At 36.9% G+C, this 21,662-nt stretch overlaps 1 protein-coding gene across 5 annotated transcripts in view; it reads left to right on the forward strand.

Annotated features, from left to right (window-relative positions):
* Window positions 1-497: 497 nt before the first annotated feature.
* TRPA1 (transient receptor potential cation channel subfamily A member 1) overlaps window positions 498-21,662 on the forward strand; it is a 32,110-nt gene continuing 10,945 nt past the window's right edge. For 4 of the 5 annotated variants that reach the window (XR_007375933.1, XR_007375932.1, XR_007375934.1 and 1 more), the window contains exons 1-15: window positions 498-685; window positions 2,906-3,068; window positions 4,376-4,551; window positions 5,258-5,365; window positions 6,272-6,380; window positions 6,739-6,884; window positions 8,298-8,434; window positions 10,165-10,213; window positions 14,397-14,496; window positions 15,631-15,731; window positions 16,981-17,150; window positions 17,230-17,394; window positions 19,378-19,492; window positions 20,234-20,400; window positions 21,479-21,572. Coding sequence is in view for 2 of the 5 variants with exons in the window: in XM_048940140.1 (XP_048796097.1) it covers window positions 566-685; window positions 2,906-3,068; window positions 4,376-4,551; window positions 5,258-5,365; window positions 6,272-6,380; window positions 6,739-6,884; window positions 8,298-8,434; window positions 10,165-10,213; window positions 14,397-14,496; window positions 15,631-15,731; window positions 16,981-17,150; window positions 17,230-17,394; window positions 19,378-19,492; window positions 20,234-20,400; window positions 21,479-21,572 (1,920 nt within the window). In the remaining 3 variants the exon portion in view is untranslated. Of the gene's footprint in view, window positions 686-2,905; window positions 3,069-3,701; window positions 3,904-4,375; window positions 4,552-5,257; window positions 5,366-6,271; window positions 6,381-6,738; window positions 6,885-8,297; window positions 8,435-10,164; window positions 10,214-14,396; window positions 14,497-15,630; window positions 15,732-16,980; window positions 17,151-17,229; window positions 17,395-19,377; window positions 19,493-20,233; window positions 20,401-21,478; window positions 21,573-21,662 lie in introns of those variants that run through there. The other variant, XM_048940141.1, reaches the window with a different exon arrangement.

Below are 21,662 nucleotides of genomic sequence, written 5' to 3' on the forward strand. Positions count from 1 at the left end.
CCTCTCAGGAGGACCAAGCAGAGGTTGAGACGTCAAGGCAGAAAGATGCGGCAGCTCAGGACAGCTCAGCCTGGTGGGACCGAGGGCTGCTGACCGATGGCCCTCCTTACCCAGCCCACGGTGAGGAGATTTTCTCCTCGTAAGATCGCACTATGTGCCCAGGAAGGCTCCCACTCGGCTGCTGAACTTTCTGGCGCCCCTTCTTTCTGCACATCGCCGCAGGTTTTGCATCGACAGCCACGCTGACACCCCAAGGCAGATCCCTAGGGCTGCCTCGCCGGCAGAAGTTGAGGCAGATGAAACAAAAAGCCGCGATCCCTCGGCCCCGTCCCGCACCAGCCCTAGCGGAGGCAGCACCTCCTCGCACAACTGCCCGCAGCCGCCTTCTCCTCCGCCCCGCCGGCAGCTGCCCGCCCCGCTGTGGGAGCGGCACTCCTCCCGGGGCAGCGGCCGGAGCTCCCGCCTGCTTTCCCCGCCTCCTCTACCGCTGCCTCCGAGCCGTCCCTCAGTCTGTCTCTCGCCTCGCAGGTATCCGGAGCGGGCGGGGCTGGCGCTGCTCGGAGCCATGAAGCGCTCTCTGTGGCGGCTGTGCCAGTCGCGGGAGAAGGCGGCCGCGTCCAGCGCCTACCAGGGCGTCGTCTGCGAGGCCGATGCCGCTTCCGTCGCCTCTCAGGATGTCTTCAAGGTGCGTGGGGACGGCGGTCCCTTGGGGAGGTGTGGAGACCGAGGGAGAAAAGCTGGCACCCAGGGCTGGGCTGTGTGTGCGGGACTCGGGCGAGATGGGCTGGCGGTGCTGGAGGGCTGTGAGGTGGTCAGGTGGGGCTCTGGGGCAGCTGTAGGGGGCTGCTGATGGTTACGTTCCTAACAAACGTTCCTCCAAGCGATCCTTTTCGTGGTCCTGTTGAGGGCTGTGCTCTCCCCTTGCTCATCTGAAGAGCTGTGCTGTGTTGACTGGAGGTTGATGTGGCAATAAGTACACTGTCTGTCTTGTAAAAGTGTCCCAGAAAGAAAGTTGAGATGAAGTCGTATAAAGGGAAAGGGAAACATCACAGCCTTCAAGCGTGAAATTGCTTCTGGGCAGGATGCAGTCAGTGCCCTCTTCCATAGAGAACAGAACCAGAAGTGATGTACTCCTGTGCTGTGATGGAGAGCTAGGCTGAGCATCTTTTAATAGTAGGAATAATTAAGTCAGTGAAGAGGTTGGTTATGATACAAATGATAACCCATTCATAAAAATCTCCAAAGTTCCCTAAGTATGTATGCCAAAGAGCATAGAAGGGTTTCGTGACCTCAAGAGATCGTTTCCAACTGTATTTTGTGTGCTGGCTGTTGTCTGGGGCAGCTGGACCACTACATGAGGTGGGATGGCGCTGCTCTGAGGGTCGTCTGTCCCTCTGGAGCTGGTCACAAGGAGCAGAAAGAGCTGCTGTTGGGTAAAAGCCTTGCTCTGCTTTTTTGTTTGGTTGTTTTTTTAACTACATGGCAAATCTAACTTTCTTCTTCCTTTCTTATTTTGTTCACGAAGCTCTGCAGTCTTATTTTTGGTATTAGAAATTCTCGATGTGCAGTATTTCAGCCCTATTTTGTCCTACATGCATAAGAAGTCCCAACTTAAAAAGCCATGAGATGTGATCTAAATTAGGGGAAAGATTTAAAATTCATTACAACTAAAATTGCATTATAAAATAAGGAGGATTACAAGATTGTTTCCTGGTTGCCTGTATATATGACTCTATAAAAAAGTTTTCTTAAATAGATTTTTAGAGTGTATAACGTGTAGATATTTGTGTATGCAATTGACCTCTGATTTTTATGACTGTTGAGTCATTCTAAACAATTCTTTCGTATTGGTATCACCTGCTTTCTATTAGCTTTTTCTAATTGCACTTTTGAAGCAAACGCTACCCCTGCATTTGGCCCCAATCTCCTATATCTTTAAATGAATTTGTAGCATCATTTGCATGACTAACTTTAATGAGGTCAATGGGACTATTAAGTTGAAGGAAGTTAAACATGCGCTAAAGTGTTTGAATGAGCAGTCCTATAAGGTATATTCAATCAAAGGCAGCAAAAAATTATTCAGTTGTTGTGGCTTGAGGGATCCTGTAGAAGTTCAGGAGGCAACAGTCATTCTTTATTTTCCTGGTTTGCTTGCTCACTCTTTTTGAGGAAGGTTACATTATTTTGGTATACATTTTTTTCTTTATTCTCCCATTTCTTAAAATTCCTTTTTAGTCTTTTTAATATCTTGTAATATTTTACTATCACTTTTCCTTATATACAAGTATAGTTTTTGAAACAATCTTAACTTTCTTGAGTGAGAATCAGTACGTTTTGCATAGCGGGCTTTGGGTGCAAAGTGTAGAACAAGCGTTGTGTAATGCTGCTAGACAGCTGATCTGTCAGAGGGTTTTTGTTGTAATCCAGTGTGAAGACACTGGATTGTTTCAGTCTGAGGAGCATCCCAATGGATGCTTTTAGGGTTGTGCTGTAAACTGAAGATTTTGTTGATTGCTCTGACATACAAAAAAACATAGAAACCCAAGGGCTAAGCTTGAAAGCCCAGCACATAAAGTCAGTCTTTGTAGAAACGTCCTGAAGAGAAGATTATTATTTTTAACTCTCTCTTAAATTCACTTATTTGGCCACAGCTGCAGAGAGGTGTAGGAGAAAGTGATGACTTTTTTTTTTGTTGTTAGTTTTCCTGTGGTAAAAGGATCATTTTCACTGCAGAAGATGAAATAAGGTATTCTAAATTACTTACATTTTCGTTTTTTGTTCTGTTTCTCATCTGGGTGTGATTTGCTATCAGTTAAGTCAATCTGAATTTTTCAGATTACTTGATCTGATCAGGATTTGTGTATTTCTTTATGAAAATAACAGAGAAAATTTGTGTCCAAAATAGGTGATTTCAGATGGAAGTGCCTGTAGGCTGCGAAGCTTCATTAAGAAGAACCGTTCCGGTCTCACCAAAGTGGATGAATTAAATGCAACCCCACTGCATCATGCTGCTGAAGGAGGCCAAATAGAATTAATGCAGTTGATTATAGAAGATTCTTCCTCTGAAGGTAATGCACATCTTACAAACTATTTTATTCAGCACAATTTAAAAATTCAAAGTGTTTGCTATCCAGCTAAAGCTGACTTGGTATTTGTTATGTTTCTACATTCAGAAAGAGTTCCAGCTATCATATTTCATGGTATATTGGGTATGATTTGGGTCACCCTTATTGTCTTGTTAGTATTTGATCTCTATTGCGGTGATTTGATGCATCTTACTTTGTTTGGGACTCAGATTTACAGTCTTCGGATATGGAAAAACTGTAATGCACCTACAGTAAGCCTGAGTATCTTCTTTATATGCATTATTTGTCTTTTTACATCTAAAACACTGGAAACTTCAAAGTAATTTTGTTTCTCATTCTTGTTGTTGAAGTTGTTAATACTTCCAAGTCAATTTAACACATAGTTGAATATTTTCTGATTGAATGGAAGTCATTTAGACCTGTTTTAGTGGAATTCTTATATCTTTTAATAAAACAGTCGTCTTAGATTGCAGTTACATTGGTTAAACTGCAGACACGTGGATGTTACTAGCCCTGAGGAAGCACAGATGCAGAAGTAAGGCTAAGTGCAGAGGTACCCTGAAGGAGGTGCTAGTTTGTTTCGTTGTTATAATTTCATTCTTGTTTACTTAACAGTGGGGAAAGAAAACCATTTAATGAGCTAGGTCATCTGAAGAAATGTGGGGAAGAAGTGAGAAGTGAAAGATCACAGGGCCTTCAACAGTGGGAAAAAAAAACACTTTCTGTGAAATGAAGTTGTTCAACAGTCATTAGTCAGCATTATGAAACTGCCTAGAACTTCCAGTGCTAGGCTGAGGGCTACTGAGCAAACCAAATGGTACAGAAAAGTTTTTTATTTTTCTCTAAATGATGACCAATATAATTTTAGATTATTTGGTCTGAAAAAATGTTCTTCTTTTCAGTATATAATTTTTTGCCACGGAGTATTTTTTTTGTAGTTTGTTTCCAAATGAAATCTATCTATATATAAAGACCAGTTTTGTAATTGACATGAACTGTTTTACATCTCAGTAGATACTTGAATCATCTCCTAAATTTGCAGGCAGTTTTTTATTATCTCATATTTTAATTATTTGTACTCACTTGTTCTGTGCAGCCTCTGAAGCAGTGGCTGCAACATCAAAGAAAACAGGAAAGAGGCAAGGGAAGAAGTAAACCAAGAACTCTGGGTGTAAAAAAGATGGCGTATAATACTGGGCAAGAAATAGATAGGTGTTTCCTTCTTCCCATCCTTCAGCTATTATGATGATTTTGCTATCTTTTGTTTTGTTTGCTCTCCTTTGATCTAGTATTAAATGTGATGGATGCTTCTGGAAATACCCCACTACACTGGGCTACAAGGAAAAACCAGGTTGAAAGTGTTAGTTTACTTCTCAGTAGAGGAGCCAACCCAAACATTCTCAACTCCAATATGATGGCACCTTTGCATATGGCTATACAGTCCCTGCATAATGAAATTGTCAAGGTAAGTTTAAAGTCCACATAAATATGCAGACTTGATAAGCAGCTCAGCAGCACCTGTGTGTAGAACACTAAGACCTTGTTTATATATGCTGTATCCTGGACGTAGCTCCTCATATGCTTTGTTAGGCAAACATATGTAACATACAGTGCTTGTAAAAAGGTTTGGGTATTCTCAGGACAGTGAATAAAAAAAATTTGCAGTGAATTAAAAAAATTTAAAAAAAATTCATAATACTGATATTTGTGTTACTGTAGTAGTTTCACAGAGAAGTCTTAAATTTTTCTGAACACAAGAACTCTTTCGAAAAAGGTTCTTTCAAACTTTTTTTGGTCATTTTACTATCTATAGTGAGAATGGTTTCATTCCATATGTGGTATTTGGATAAGAGCTTAGAATTTGTAAAGTTACTGAATTTACTAGATGAATACAGCTGTAAAACACACATAAAACTTTTAAGGCACTCTGGAGTTATTTGCAACATTTATCTTGGCTAGTCAGCTGTCTACCATAAACAATTTTGTTTTCAACAGCATTTTTCACCTGCGTATTTTCACATACATTCTCACTTTTGATTACCTCTGCTTTTGCATTTTTAGCTGTTTCCATGCAAAAAGAACAAGTCACAAGTAAACAACTCAAGTAATGGAATAGGCCTTTGTTGTTGGGTTTTGCTAATAGTTGATTTCATGTTTTCTTAAATGTCTAGATTTTGGTCCAGCATAGCAGTACAGATGTTAATTTGGAAGGTGAAGCAGGAAACACACCTATAATGGTAGCATGTCATAAGGACAATCCTGAAGCACTAATACTCCTGGTACGTATAATTATCACAGCTTTAGATGTGATTCAGTTTGTCTTGATACAGCGTCGCTCTAATCCGTTGTTCTTTGTATGATGGAGGGAAGGGTGATCATGGACTCAACACTCAGGTTACTTTGCATGCATATGTGTGCTTCTTTAATGGGATAGCCTCATGTCATTCTTATCCATTCAGTGAAGGCACTATCAGCTGGTAAAAAATTGGAATTCAGAATTCAAAAAGAATGTTTCTTTCTTTTTTTTTTTTTTTTTTTTTTTTTTCTGAGATGCCAAGTGTTTTATCTATCCCCGTGTCATTATTTTTTACAGTTTTCACTTATGTGCTTTTGGAGCATGAATAAAACTGTTCATGAAATACTTGAGAGCTCTTTGAAAGACGATGGGAGTAATTCTTAAGTATGTTCTGCAATCCCTGAGCTGTATATGCTTTGGAAAATATGAGATGTCATATTTTGCAGTTTAGAAAGCTAGAAAAAATGTTAGGCCTGCTTAACTTCCTTTACTTGTTTATATGTGAAATGTATAAATGTGTGGGACATATATGGAAAAAGCATTACCTGTTTTGTGGGGGGAAAAAAAAAGATGATGTTTATGATTCAAGTCGTTATTGGTAAGGCTACAAATGAACTTTAGTCTTTTTAGACCATACATAAGTGTATCTGAGTGTAAAACAGGAAAAAGATATCTCGAAGATAATAAAAAAGAAAACTAAACAAAAAGAAGCACATCCATGCTTACATGCATGGAGGTAAGATATAACATATGCCTATATATTAACTTCATAATGCGAATGCGGTGCAAAAAAGGAGACAGCTACTGCAAATGCTGCATCTGCAGCAATGTGTTCGTTATTGAGAATTTTCTTTATGTCATTAAACTGTATGTAGGTATTAATTTTCAGATTGAAAATGGAGGAAAAATATGTAAACCAAACAAAACGGGGTGCATGCCTATCCATGCTGCTGCATTTTCAGGAGCGAAAACATGTATGGAAATCCTTTTAAAAAAAGGTAAATACTTTTGTTCGAAAGTGGCCAGTATGATTCATTATTTAGACTAATTTTCTGCTTTACATTTCAAAGAACTGTGAACAAGAACTGAAAATGTGATTGAACTTAAAGCAACTTAATGCTGTTATTCCCATGGGCAGCACATGCTAGTAACTTTTGTAGAACTGTGGCTGTGTTCCTAAACGTGTGACCATCTGTTGTTTAATGAAAGGTTTGAAGGGGTACATGTTCTGAGTGGGAGAATGTATCACACTTAATTGTTAAGTTGCTTGTCATTAAAAAATAAATAAATAAATAAAAAATTGCTTCTGTTATTCCATCCTTGCTGTGAAAATTGAAATTTATTTTCATCTCTCAGGTGAAGAATTGGGTCACTCTGCTAAAACTCACATTAATTTTACCAATAATGGGAAGTGCAGTCCACTTCATTTGGCAGTTCAAAGTGGAGACTTGGAAATGATAAAAATGTGCATTGAATTTGGAGCCCAAATTGATCTTAAACAGGTAAACTTTGCAATAGAGTGGGATATACTTTTGATAGAAGTTAGATGTCTCTGAAACTCAGAATAGTATGATTTAAAGAATAACATAATCGTAGCCTGTTGTATTTTCCAATATAGTGCCTAGGGAGCAGCGAATGAGAAAAGGTCTCTAGTTCAAGGCAGATAAAATGGCTGGTTTCTTTACATAAGTTACATGGATAATGGGAAAACTTTACATGAATTCAAAATGCACTTGAACAAGTCCGCAGAAGAAAAGATCTGCTCGTAACTACTGAATGCATTCTCTCATCCTACATTCTGTCTGACTCAGGAAGTCCTTGAGTCATAAATAGATGGAATCTGGGAGAGCACTCTTGAGAACTGTCACAGTGGTACAGCCATCTTCACAAATTCTGTACCTTCTGTCATCCCTTGCCAGATACTGAGTCTCTGATTTGACCCATTCTCATCATTTTTTGTTTATTCTCAGCCTTGCCCTGGCCTTTATAGTTTTGTACTTGCATACTTAGACAAATCTGTAGTACTGCTGTTGTACTGTGATGCTGTTGGTGTAAAGACCTGCTCCAAGCTTCATGAGAGCAGAGGTACCACAGTATAACCTTTATGTATTTGTTTCTTTGAACACACAACTTTTGAGTGTTACGGTTCATGCTGACCGTTTTGCAATAGGTGAGAACCATTTTAAGAATGTTTATGGAGTTGTGAAAAAGCCCATTCCAATGTAGTGGCTGAAATTTCCAGTTCTCAAAAGAACAAAGACAAGATCTTCAGGCATGTATCAAAGCTAGTTGTCCTATTTAACTAAAAGAAATCATGTTTTGGCAAATCTCGTTCCAACCATTTACTTAACATTTAATAATTTTTATGGCTGTTCAGATTATAATAGTTTAATAGCTTACTAGCCCCAGTCATTTTTAATGAACCCTGCAGAAAATTGCATTTATGAAACTCTTCCAAAGAAGATAAGGAAGTCAAGACCATAAAGAACAATGCATTTTCTTTATTACACATTACAGAGTCGGTTTTGTTTGCTTATTCATTTGTACTGGTCTGCCTATTGTTTTTCTGTGGTTTTCCTTTGCTTCATCTCTTCCATTTAAGGATGCTGTGCTTGTTTCTTGATTAATCAGGTACAAAACACTGTTGAGGTTCAGGATCACGTATCCCAGAAGCTTGGTGTAGGATAGTAACAAGCTTTGTAGTAATCTTTAAACAATCTCTTTACTTTTTTTTTTTTTTTTTTTTTTTTTTTGGTCTTAAGTATCTTTAGAGTTTTGCTATTTTAGTTAAAGACTGAAGTTTTATCATGTGTCTCCTAAATTCCTGTGCATGAATCCTGGGCTAGATTGCTAGCATATTTAGTTGGTTGTACACTAAGCTGACTTGGGTTGTTACTTTATTTTCCTATTTACAGAATGAAAAATGCACTGCACTTCATTTTGCTGCCACTCAAGGAGCAACTGAAATTGTAAAGTTAATGATGTCATCCTATGCTGGTGATGAATCCATTATTGATGCTGTAGATGGGAATAAGGAAACATTGCTTCACAGGTAGGAGGCTGCTCTACTAGACTTCAGAGGCACAGTATTTTTGGTTAGTCTTCTACAGCATCCAATGACAATTTATAAAGTATACTTGGATACACCCTTCCACATGTATTGGAACTTCTCCATGGGATGGGAGATGATTATTGTACACTATGAAACTGTCTGCAATTTGATCAGAATGTTGAAGATTCTGGTTCTGATAGCAAAATTAAAACAAAAAGTCTGGCTACCGTGGAATCATGCCCAAGAATGGCCACTAACAGTTTGTACTGAAAATTCACTCCAGTAAAGAATAAGAAAGTGATAAATATATGGATTTGTTAACTGCTTCCAAAGTTGTGTAACAAATGTCCTCATTTAGTGAGGCTTGTGTTCTCCAGGAAGTAAGAGAAAAAGAACATAAACTGTTTAGAAAGAAAAAAACAAAAACTAAACTTACATTTTTTGGGAGAAAGAAAAAAATATTTTATACCTGTTCAGATACAAGTAGATAAACTTCTCTATGACTGCAAAGTTGGAGGTGGTGTTCCTGTATAGAATAACCCTCTAGACATCTGGTCTTCCTCAGTTCATTTGAAGTCAGAGCGTGAAATCATGGAGAAATATCCTCAGTTGCCTTCAGCAAGAAACTTCTTTAGATGTGCTGGCTACCAGCTATATGGAAGATACTATTTTTCTCCATTTACAAATTGATGTAGTTGCACTGTTTAAGTAAATCATCATAACTTTACAGTGTTTTTCTACAAGGAGTTTATTGACATTAAGGACGAGACATTTGGAAGCAGTAGAATCATAGAATTACAAAGCAGATAAAGGAAGCATATCTACTTATTTGGAATATTGAAAAAGCTTTTCAAATATGTCTTTTAATAATCAATTGTAACTGTAGTATGTTCTGTGTTACTACTTCCCTTAATACTAAAGGAACTGTTATCCTTGAGTTATACTACAGCATTGGAACTATCCTCTCTTACTCATTAAGTAGAAATACTTAATAGAGATCTGACTTTAGAATGTGTGAATTAACTGTGCTGCATTTCCTCCTTTAATCTTTCTTTTAAAAAAACGACAACACATAATTCAGTATCTTGTTGAAGAATAAAGCCTGAGATTGTTTTCATGCATACAATTAGCTTGAACTTTTTTTTTTGGTAAATTAATAAATGTCACCACCATTTACGTCAGGTGGTATATTACAATTTTTCTTAATTCTCAAGTAGGCTTGTCTGCTACAATCAGAATGGAGTTTTAGCTGAGTCTTTACTACTTTAACTCTTGTTCTCATATTCTTAAACTATCAATGAAATGGATACAGTGCTCAAGTTCTGGATGAAATGATTCAAGTCTGAAGTTTATGGAATTCTTTAGTGAATGTGTGTGGTACAGACAAAAATCTGACATACAAAATGTCTGGTTGGATTAAAAATCAGTGTATTGATTGAACTGAACTTAGTTTAAAAATAAAACTGATAAAAATAGAGATAACTTATTAAAATGAATTGTGCAGCACAGGTATTTCTCTGTCTCTTTTATATATATATATATATACGTATATATATATATATATAAAAAATATATATATATACGTATATATATATATATATATATAAAAAATATATATTTATATATATTTTTATATATATTAAATGCTACCAAATAGAGAAAAATTCTACCCTTTGGTTTGAAAATTTGTTGTCTAATATTACTGTAACTTTGCATTTTTTTCTTCACAGGACGGCCTTGTTTGATCATTATGAACTGGCAGACTACTTGATTTCAATGGTAAATATTTAATTAAGTGATATGTTTATACGGATTATTGGAATGTATTACTATAGGTCTGTATAGAGAAATTCATAAAGGAGAATGTTTTCTCAGGCATACATTATTTATTTGTATATATATTTCATAATACGTAAGTGACAGCTACAGTACAGCAATGTTAAGGCTCCATAATAGCGTCTGAAAGTTACAGAGGATGAAAGGTTGCATTTTTATTTCCATTTTACTCACTCAGAAAATTTTTGTAAACATTTCTTAGCAGATATGACAGACTGGTTCAGGCACCCTCACTTTCGTGGTTTTAAATATGAAATAAATCTGAATTTGTAGTGAATTTAATCTGCTTTCTCAAGAAACCCTTTGTCTAATGTACATACATATATTTGTTCTGGGATCACAAAATCATATAATGAAGTTTATGGATGATTCAGAAATATATCTTACTCTGTGTAGTGTGGTTATATTTCTGCACTAAGTAACTATGGGGGAGAAAAAGAAAAGAATTGGGATGCTTCTGGCCATGTTCCAAGTGTCCATTAACACCAATTAAACTAAGGCTCATGTAACCACTATAGGCATTGCTGTGTTTGTTGAGGAAACTTTCAGAAGTCAGCAGACTTTTCCATTTTAAGTCAGCTAATACTTTTTTTTTTTTTTTTTTTCTTAATTTCTTGAGAATTGCATTAAAAACAATTCTATGCAGAGTTTTGCACTTTCCAGGATTCTCCTGCAGGGATTTGGCTTAGTCAAAAATAGATGTGGTGCTTATTTTTATTCCAGATGTGAAATGGTGAGATTTGACTGCTTAAGCTTGGCTGACAAAACAACCTGTCTACAGAAGTTATTACTTGACAGCTTGTGCCTGTATTTCTTGTGCGTGTTGGTTTGTGTGACTAAGTACAAAAAGGGAATGTGTTTCCCATATAAGAACACATATTTTTTTCTTGAGAACAAAGTTAAATGCTTTGAGTGTCACTTTGACTATTTTGGCCTCTTTTCTTATAGTCCGTGATGAGGGCTTTGAGGCTTTAAGGCTGTTTTCATTTGCCCTGTATGGGAATGGATCAAAATATGTCAGTCAGTGTTAATGTGGTGCAGCACATGCAACTTGTGCTTCCTGGGCTCCTGGCAAGATAACTAGGTACCTCTTATGCTGTATATGTATGAGGGGAAAAAAAGAAAAGATAGTGATTTTTACTGCTCGGAAAGGATAGCAAAATGCAGCTCAGAATGGCTTTTGGCTTTGGCACAGAACACAGTGTATTGATTGACTTCATGTTATTTCTGGTACTTTTTATATTTTAAAATAAAAATCATTGTAAACATATACAGTGTTATGTGTAGCTCCTCTGGATAAAAAACCTAAGAGGAAGAAAATTGTTCAGGCATGCATTGTATGCTCTTTTCATACATCTTTTCTTTTAAATTACACCAATTCTATTTTGTAAGTTGTAGGTCAGTGTGCTGTACAAAAATCAGAGAATCCAACTGTATTTCTTGTGCAGACTTTCACTATTTTGCATTGGGCTTCAGCAAAGCATGGCAATAAGTAAATAGCCTTGTTTCACTGAGGTAGTTTGAGATAACTGAAGGCTAACTGAAGCCTTAAAGAAAGGAAAAGGCAGAAGCCTATGTTAGTATCCCTAACAGCTGAATATTACAAAACTTCATGACTTTCAGAAAAAAAAAAAAAGTGTATAGATTGATTTGCAGTGTAAGCATTTTAATCATGGTGGCTTCATTAGTACTGTCAAAATGGTCATTTTCACACATAACAACTAGTGTCTGGTTTGTGCATGCATATGCCATGGTTATAGTAGGAAGCTATTTACACAATTACAAAAAAAGAACCAAAACATGACAGTTGGAAAGTTCTCATCATTTATATCATTGAATGTTTTGCCTGCATCTGGGCTGCTGGGTGCTGGACGACTGAGTGCTGAGGTGCTTCCTGAGATTACTTCCTTTAAGGGGTTTTTCTTTGTAAACTACTGAAAACACCCTTAGTCAAAGTAATTAAGCAAAATAAGCAGTACTGTTAAAAATGTTGTACTTTAAGTTCTCTTCTTCCTTTTCTTTTGTTTTACTTTACTCCAATAAAACCCCTAAATATTAAATTGATAATAAATGCTGATAATTAGAATTCTTTTTGTAATACTTATATGTACTTTCATTTATGTTTAACTAGTAAGTGTTAATTTATACATGCAAAATTAAAAGGAATTCAGAAACTAAATTTACAAATTGTTGATTCAGCTGTATTGTAAACATTGTAAACGTGTGTGTCAACATGGGAGTTACTCCCTACTGTGTTACATAGTATGAATTCTGCTGAGGGAAGGTGTTAGGTGCAGGGACTGTGATAATAAGGTTATGTTATTAGCTGGAATTTGGTGCCACTGTATTCACTGAAATCAATGAGTCACTTGCATAAACAGATCTCTGTTTGTTCCTTTGATAAATAAGAATGTTTTTCAGTTTGTCTAACCTTGTAGTAAGGTGACTTGCAAAAAGGGTTTGAGGGTAACCGTGTGTTACCCTCAAACATTTCATCAGCATACATTGAAACCTTCCTGTTCACTGTTGGTTGGTTAAGCATTGTGCATTTATTACATGCTTCTTACTACTATATTACAGGTTTTATTATCCTAGAAAGTAAATATTGATTGTGATTATTATTAATTCCCTTTCAAATTAGGAATGGACCCAAAGATTATTTCAGTTAATATTAAAACTCCAATTGATTTTTTCAATGGGTAGCATCTGAAATAGAAATTTTTTTTGGTGTACTCAGTTCACCTCATTCAATTTGACTTGCAACTCAATATCTAGTATCTACCACATCATAAAATATATATCTCATTATTTCATTTACTTGCATCATCACGCTCCCTTGTTGACAGGATTTTTAAGATAGATTCTTTTATGCTCATAATATTTTATTGATGTGACCATAGTGATACTGTGACCATAGTGACCGCAATTTCCTGCCATTATGAGCTTCATGTAACAGTAGAAGAAAACCACAAAAACTGGGCTTTACTGCATTATCTCATTCCAGTCTTTCCATAGGAAAAAGATCAGATTTTACTGTGTCCAGTTCTGGGCTCCCCAGTTCAAGAAAAACAGGGATCTGCTAGAAGGAGTGCAGCAGAGAGCCACAAAGATGATGAAAGGTCTGAAGCATCTCCCTTATGAGGAAAGGCTGAGTAACTTGGATCTGTTCAGTCTGCGTAAAAGAAGACTGAGAGCAAATCTGATAAATGTTTATAAATATCTGAAGGGAGGTGGAAAGCAAATGGATGAGTCCAGGCTCTTCTCAGTGGTGCATAGCAGTAGGACAAGGAGTAATGGCCTAAAAGTTGAACACAGGAAGTTCCACACTAGCGTGCAGAACTTCTTCACAGTAAGGCTGACAGTGCACTGGAACAAATTGTGAGGTTGTGAGAGGTTGTGGAGTCTCGTTCTGTAGAAATATTCAAGACTCATCTGTACACCTATCTGTGAGACCTATTGTAGGGTACCTGCTTTAGCAGGGGGTTGAACTTTCCAACCCCTGCAATTCTGTCTTTCTGTGAAATCAAAAATCTTAATTTCAGGGAACAGAAATGTGTCTGCTGCTGATACGGATGATTAGGGTTCGAAATTAACTGGGTTTATATAATTTATGGTAAATAATAAAAAATAAAGATATACCAAGCTATGCGGATCAAAGTCTACGTGTCAAGATGCATTGTTTCTTGAAGAGAATTCATGTACCGTGGTTCAGAAGGGTTGTGTTCTGGTAATTGCTCAATACATAAGAAGATGTCATTCCAAAAGGCTGTAATTTTTGTATTTTCCCAGAGCTTTAATCCCAGTGTTTTTAAATTCAAGTCATATGTTTTTGAGTATTCAGGTGCATGAACAAATATTCTTATAAAAGATCGTGAGTTGTAAGTGCAGTATACCTAGAAGCAGGCTGCTCTTATTTTGGCATCTAAATATATATAGGCAGACAGAGTACTAGGCTGTGGCTGTTACTTTGAAAACACTGTTTTCATATAAAGATATAACATGTTTTTTGAATTTACTAATCTGGAGTTACTGGGAATGACCAATACTGTGATGATGTACAGGGCTGCACCATTTTTTAATTGTATTTATTCAATATTCACGATAATCTTGAAATTCTTTATTACAGGGAGCAAATATTGATAGTGTTGACACAGAAGGTCGATCTCCACTTCTGTTGGCCACTTCTTGTGCATCATGGAAAATTGTGAATTTACTGCTCTCAAAAGGTACAAGAGAATGTGCGCTTCTGATATACATCTTTTGAACAGGGTTTGTATGTGTCAAAAATCTACATCCAGAGTTTCTCTCAATTTTAATTCAGTACTTCAGCATACAGTCCAGGAATAACTGCATTTAACAACTGGCTGGAGATAAAGGAGGAATTAGGGAAGTGATTTCACCCTTTTTCATATAGAGCAAGCAGGTTGTAGAAAAGCATTCAAGCTATTTTTCATGTCTCTCAAGGTAGAAGTAGCACTGGCAGTCCATCATAGAATCATAGAATTGCTCAGGTTGGAAAAGACCTTCAAGATCATGAAGTCCAACCTCAACCTAACCGTATCCTTTCATTACTTAGCAGTTCACAAAGCAGAACTGTGGAACAAGTGCACGACTTACATGGGATCATGTTTCATACCAGAAATCAGTCTTTAAGTGTTAAAGCCCATATTTCAATTATTACTGTAATTTTAAATAATCACAATCAGATTTAAATTTTATCAGTTGCTATGCCTTTTGTGCAGGCTATTTACTGTTAGTATATTTCCTCTTGTAAACAGTAACATAATTGATTTTGTTAATAAATCTTGTAATAAAGGTTTTGAAGTTATAACAAGGTTAAAGTCTTTAATAAGGTTTTGTTTTGTTTTGTTTTTTGTTTTCAAAACTGGCAAAAAATCCCATTTCCTGACACTTGCTTTATATAATGTTTTTGTGGCTTACTCAAATAGTTTTGCCAGATAAAGTTATTGTGACTTTGGAAATAGTAAATCATCGTTGAGACTGTTTAATTACAGTGGGAGTTGACTGTAAGCTGAACGCTAGAAGTAATCATCATTAAAATGCCTCTTGATCTGCAGATTCTCAGTGTATCTGAATTTAAGTGCCCCACATAAATCTTACTGCTGCAATGAAATACAACATGCTTATGTACAATGGCATGTAAACATGAGTAGTTGGGTTGTGCTGAGATTTTTTTTTTTTTTGCAAGTGAAGTGATATATTAAGGTGTTAACTTGAAATAATGTTCATTATTTTATAGATTTATTTTCAACATTTGTTCCTTTGTCTTAAGCATCATCAGTTAGTGCCAGGAGCCAGCAGTTTTGAAGTTGCTGGTATTTATTTCCATATTTATCTAGGAGCAAATGTATCGTTAAAAGATCATCTTGGTCGGAATTTCTTGCACTTGACGGTATTACAGCCTGGAGGATTACAACATCTGAATGAGAAATTTCTGCAGGTACAGTAAGCATTGATTTATGTCTTTCAGTAACTTCACTAAGAAATGTAAAGAAGAAAACAGCTGCTTTTTTGTTTTCAAATGTTAGCTTCTGGTGTTTGTTAAGTTGCCAAGTGTCACAGAAGATAGTATGAGCAGGTACGTATCTCTCATGGAAAATATTTCAAAGCCAATAATACAGTTTTCTTATTGCCAGGCAGAGGAATAACATAATCCCATAAATTATTTTGCTGTTGGGGGATTGAATAGCTCAAGAGGTAGGCAATGAAATACAGAACTTTTCATTTCTGCTTTCCCAGTTTGCATGCAGTGAAACTAGGGGGCATACTCATATTCAGTCAAGTTCTAGGACTTAAACTGCTTACAGAACATTCTTCAGGAGTTTTCTGTGGACCACTGGACTGTAGTGAAGTCTTGGATTTAATTCTAAAGAGAATTTCAATTATAAATTTGGCTATATTGAAGTGAACTTGTATTGCTAGAACCCAAGCTTGCTTGAAAGAGTTACATTTGTTAACCTTCAGAGCTACAATCTTTTGTATGTGAATCATGACTAGCAGATCTTAGGACTTCTGTGGGACTTTGTAAACAACTCTGGTAGTGGAAGTAAATACAACTTCCCTTTCCAGCAGATGTAGAGAATCAGCCTTAAAATAGTGATAACTCTGGTTTGTCTACATTGAATTATTGAATTGAATTTTGGATCATAATAATAAATCAAAGAGCGGAGCAGACTGAGAGGAGATTCTTAGTTGCATTAAGAGGGAATATGTACAGGATAGTGTTAGGGTATGGAATAAAACAGGGAAATAAGAGAGAAATCAGAATGAAAAATTATATTGTGGAACAGTGAACTGATGATTCCAGACAGCCAGAAGTTTTGCTGCTGAATACAGACTGTGTATAGACTACCTTTGCTTCGGTACAAGCTGCCTGCTGACAGCAATGAGTATTCTGGTCGAATGGCAGCAAATAAAAATCTCCTGTATGATGTTTGTTCTGGGCCCAGTAAGGCACAGGTTGACAAGTTGCTGTGTTCTCTGAAGACTGATTCTGCTTAAAGATGATCGCCCACTAATCAACAGATATTAAATGTTAATTGTTACTACATTTATCTTTTCTATATTTGTTTCTTGATTTTTAGATACTGCTTTAAAAATATTAATGCTATTGTTAGAAACTGTTAAAAGCTGTGGAACATCAGTGATATGAGTCTGTGCTTTTGTGTTTTTTTTTCTGGGGGTGACAGATGGAGCATATTAAAAATCTCGTGGTGGATGAAGATAACGAAGGATGCACTCCACTGCATTATGCATGCAGACAAGGTGTGGCCCTCTCTGTAAATAATTTACTCAGCCTCAATGTTTCCATTTATTCGAAGAGCAGAGACAAGAAGTCACCATTACACTTTGCTGCCAGGTTAGTATTAGGCAATGGAATCAGCACCATTTACCATCAGTATTTCTGTGGCATTAACTTCTATGTTTGTCTTTCAAAGTTATGGCCGCATCAATACATGCCAACGACTTATAAGGGATATGAAAGACACAAGGCTTTTAAATGAAGGTGATAAGAAGGGAATGACTCCCCTTCATTTGGCAGCCCAGAATGGTCATGAGAAGGTCGTTCAGTTTCTTCTGAAAAGAGGGGCCCTTTTTCTCTGGTATGTGTTCAGGCTTCCATTCGTTAAGGTAAAAAAGAACTATTACCTTATATTTTTTTGTCCATTGGCTAGGAAACTAATACAATACAAATGAAAATACATATATATAAATAAATACTTTATGCATATGATAAATAATATTTACAGATATAAATATGCATATGTAAAAATACACTTAAATACAATAGTTGTAAAACTAAGGTGCTTGTACCTCCCCCTGTCTTACACTTAGAATCATAGCCAGCTGTTAGCCAGAGGTTTGAGTGCTGACAAAACAGGTTTCTCTAAATCCAGCTGAGGGGAGAATGTTGGAATTTTTAATGGAAAAAAAATTGTTTTGGAAATAATCGTGTCAGCTTCACTGTTGTTTCCTTCATGTTTGCTTAAGGGTTTGTGTAAGAATTTTCAGAACTGGTGGTTCACAGGCAATTTACCTTGCACTCGAGGTACTGATTTCAGGTCAGAGATCCTCAAGTCATTGGCAGCTCTCCATCCTGATAGGATTTCCAGTTTCCATGCCCAAATCTGTGAAGCCAGGATCAAAAGATACCAGAAGTTTGAAGTCCTGTTACCAGGATACATTCTAGAGTTGTAACTGTCATGTCCTCTTCTTCCAAATCCATGATAATTTGCACTGCAGCTGCACCTTGGAACTAGGGCTGTATATGTTCTGAAAAGATCCTATGGCAAGCAGGCCTGTCATACTGTCAGTATTTATGACTGTGGAGATTCCACTAATTGAACTGCTGCATACCTGGAGGCATTCAAGGCCAGGCTGGATGTGGCTCTGGGCAGCCTGTTCTAGTGCTTATTGACCCTGCACATAGCAGGGGGGATTGAAACTAGATGATCATTATGGTCCTTTTCAACCCAAGCCATTCTATGATTATATGACTTTATGATTTCCAGTGTCCTTAGCTGAACTAGTCCACCTAGCTAGAATAGAAAAGCTAGAATAGAGATGATGATTGTGCCTCCAGTACAAGAAAGAGGCGGAGCTGTTGGAGAAGGTCCAGAGGAGAGCCACGAAGATGATCAGGGGACTGGAGCACCTCCCCTGTGAAGACAGGCTGAGGGTGCTGGGCTTGTTCAGCCTGGAAAAAAGAAGGCTGCGGGTTGACCTCAGGCAGTCTTCCAGTACATAAAGGGAACCTTCAAACAGGAGGGGGATCAACTCTTTGAAAGGGTTGATAACTGCAGGACAAGGGGAAATGGTTTTAAGTTGAGGGAGGGAAAATTTAGGTTGGATGTCAGGGGGAAGTTCTTTACAGAGAGGAGTGGTGTGAGGTGCTGGAACAGGCTGCCCAGAGAGGTTGTGGATGCCCCGTCCCTGTACGTTTGCAAGGCCAGGTTGGATGGGGCCTTGAGCAGCCTGGTCTGGTATTAAATGCGGAGGTTGGTGGCCCTGCCTGTGGCAGGGAGGTTGGAGCTTCATGATCCTTGAGGTCCCTTCCAACCCTGGCCATTCTCTGATTCTGTGATTGCAAGTGTTTGTGTATACAACTTTGTATGTATATACATATATGCTTAATTTAGAATTAAAACTGACATATTTTGTTGAGATGGGCTGGTAAGTTCTGAGTGGTAAAAGGCTAAATGTATTATTTTATACTAAGCTGAGTTAATACTAATTGGAATAGATTTGTGTGCTTGCAATGTTTTGTATATTCACTGTCTTTAAAAGCAAGGTTGCACAGTATGGCCATGATATATGTCATGTCTGTTGCTGTGGTTGAATCATTTTCTAAGAAAAATAAAAAATAAAAAAAAGGGCACAATGCATGCATGTATATAAAAAGAGTCAGACCTGCATACTTTTATTGACTTGAACATTTTACAGCATGTTGATGCATTCATAGTCACAGAAGGCAGGCAGAAATGAGCAGTTGCTGTGAGTCAAAAGACAAGGCAATTAAATTTATTTGAAAAGAATGAAGGACTTTTGCATTTATTATGACTATTTTTATATCTTCTATATGTAAGTGACTATAAAGGCTGGACAGCCCTGCATCATGCTGCCTTTGGAGGATACACTCGCACAATGCAGATAATATTGGATACTAATGTGAAGTGTACTGACAGAGTGGATGAGGAAGGGGTATGTGTTCACATAATTTAATTTGTTTGTCATTTCCTGTTACTTCTCAAGCATGTGTTGGAGGTACACGATTGGTAGATTTTATTACATACACTATTACACATATTCTATTTAAAGTCCGTATATATTTCATCACTGTTTATCATTTAGAGTAGCTTATTATTAATGAAGCTATTATCTAGTTCTTATTTGTGAGAAACAATGAAAAGAAAGGTATAACTAGACTAACAGAATAGATAAAATGCCAAATACGTTGGACTTGTCCCTCTTGCTCCCTTTACAGTGCAGCAGTACTTTCATTATATAGTAAAAGCATTGGTAATTCAATTTAAAGAACTTATACAGATTAAAAGAAATCAAACATCAAATCAAACTCATTAACATACTGCTTGAAATTTACCTATACTGCACACTAATACTGAGTAGATGCCATCATGTTTATCTGTTCCTCACTGTTTGTTAGCTACAAAAATTAAAGGTATCACTGTATTGGCCTTTCCTACATGCAGCTAGGTTTCCTTTTTTAGTGTACTGCTGTTGTGACTGTAAACCTAGAATAAAGAACTTGTCTGTGTCAGAATCTCTATGACTATGTTCTGTTGTTTAGTTTTGTCATTAAAGATATTCAGGACTTGTAACAGAGAATATTATGTGGCTTTTCAGCGTGGGAAAGGACAGAAATATGTACATTTTTTAAAAATGTGCCTTCCTGTTGCATTGCTGTCCCACTTTTCTTCACAGAACACAGCTTTGCACCTAGCTGCAAAAGAAGGGCATGCAAAAGCAGTAAGGTTACTTCTTGACTATGGTGCAAAAATTCTGTTGAACAAAGCAGTAGCTTCTTTTTTCCACGAAGCAATACACAACAGAAGGAAAGATGTAGTGTCAGCTGTCATTTTGCATAAAAGGTAAGACACAGAGAAAATGCTTTTTGAATTTATTTTTCCTTTTTTATTGTTTTTGATTTTGTCTTAAGTGAGATTAAGTATTGAAGACCTGCTGTTTAATGAGTTCCTATTTTGAAATTTCAGGTATTGCCTTATACTCTAGTGAGAGTCACTAAATCTTGTTATATTAAGTTACTTGGGGTGTTCTTTACATATTAGATTGAGTATTCAGATTCTGGGGAAGGAAAACAACCAAATAAAAAAGCATACGTAGGCCCCATATGAATTAAGTAATCCTTCCCTTGTTTTCCCTCTTCATATGTGTATAATTTAGCCCTTTCATGTAATGTTCTATACCTGCAGACTTTTTAATCAAAAGCTTAATAAGCTTAATACCATTCAAGAGAATTAGTTCAAAGTTGTTGCTTCAAATGTGTTACAAATATTTAAAAATGTGGCAGTTCAACTACAGTTTAGAATATTTTATATTACAATATAATCAAGCTCTGTTTCAAGACCAAAACATTTCACTGTTGACTGATGAGGACATCTTTTGGTAAGTGCTGAGGGAACACTGCCAGTATTTTGTAGTACTTACTAGTATTCATCTCATCTTGCAATCCAAGATTCCAGCTTTATTTTGAAGTTCCCTATGGAGTGCAAAGAAGGACACCTATTCTTGAGAAGGTCTTAGCATAGTTGACACGTTTGTTTAATTGATAACAGAATTAAATATGAATCATTCTCAAAGAAGTATCTACAGTGTTACTCAGTTATAGCTGATTTTCCACTTGGTGGCGTGTAAACTTATTACGTACTGTGATTTGCAAGATAATATCTAAACTTATTTGGGATTATTTGAGTTTTATTTTACTGTTACCCAAGGAGGCTGTGGATGCCCCATCCCTGGAGGCATTCAAGGCCAGGCTGGATGTGGCTCTGGGCAGCCTGGTCTGGTGGTTGGCGGCCCTGCACATAGCAGGGGGGTTGAAACTCGATGATCATTGTGGTCCTTTTCAACCCAGGCCATTCTATGACAATTCTAATTTTAAAAAGAAGCAACTAATCCCTCTTCAAAAATTTCAACTTATTTTTGCAGATGGGAAGAAGCTGTTCTGACATTCTCTCACTATTCTAGTGCCAATAAATGTCCTTTACTGGAAATGATTGAGTATCTTCCTGATTCATTTAAAGTAAGTTTACTGCTCACTTAAAAGACAGAGCTGCACGAAAAAACTCAAATTTAGTTACATTGTATCAATCATCAATCTAATGCTCTCCTA

The sequence above is a fragment of the Lagopus muta genome, chromosome 3 (genome assembly GCF_023343835.1).
Source record: "Lagopus muta isolate bLagMut1 chromosome 3, bLagMut1 primary, whole genome shotgun sequence".
Classification (NCBI taxonomy): domain Eukaryota; kingdom Metazoa; phylum Chordata; class Aves; order Galliformes; family Phasianidae; genus Lagopus; species Lagopus muta.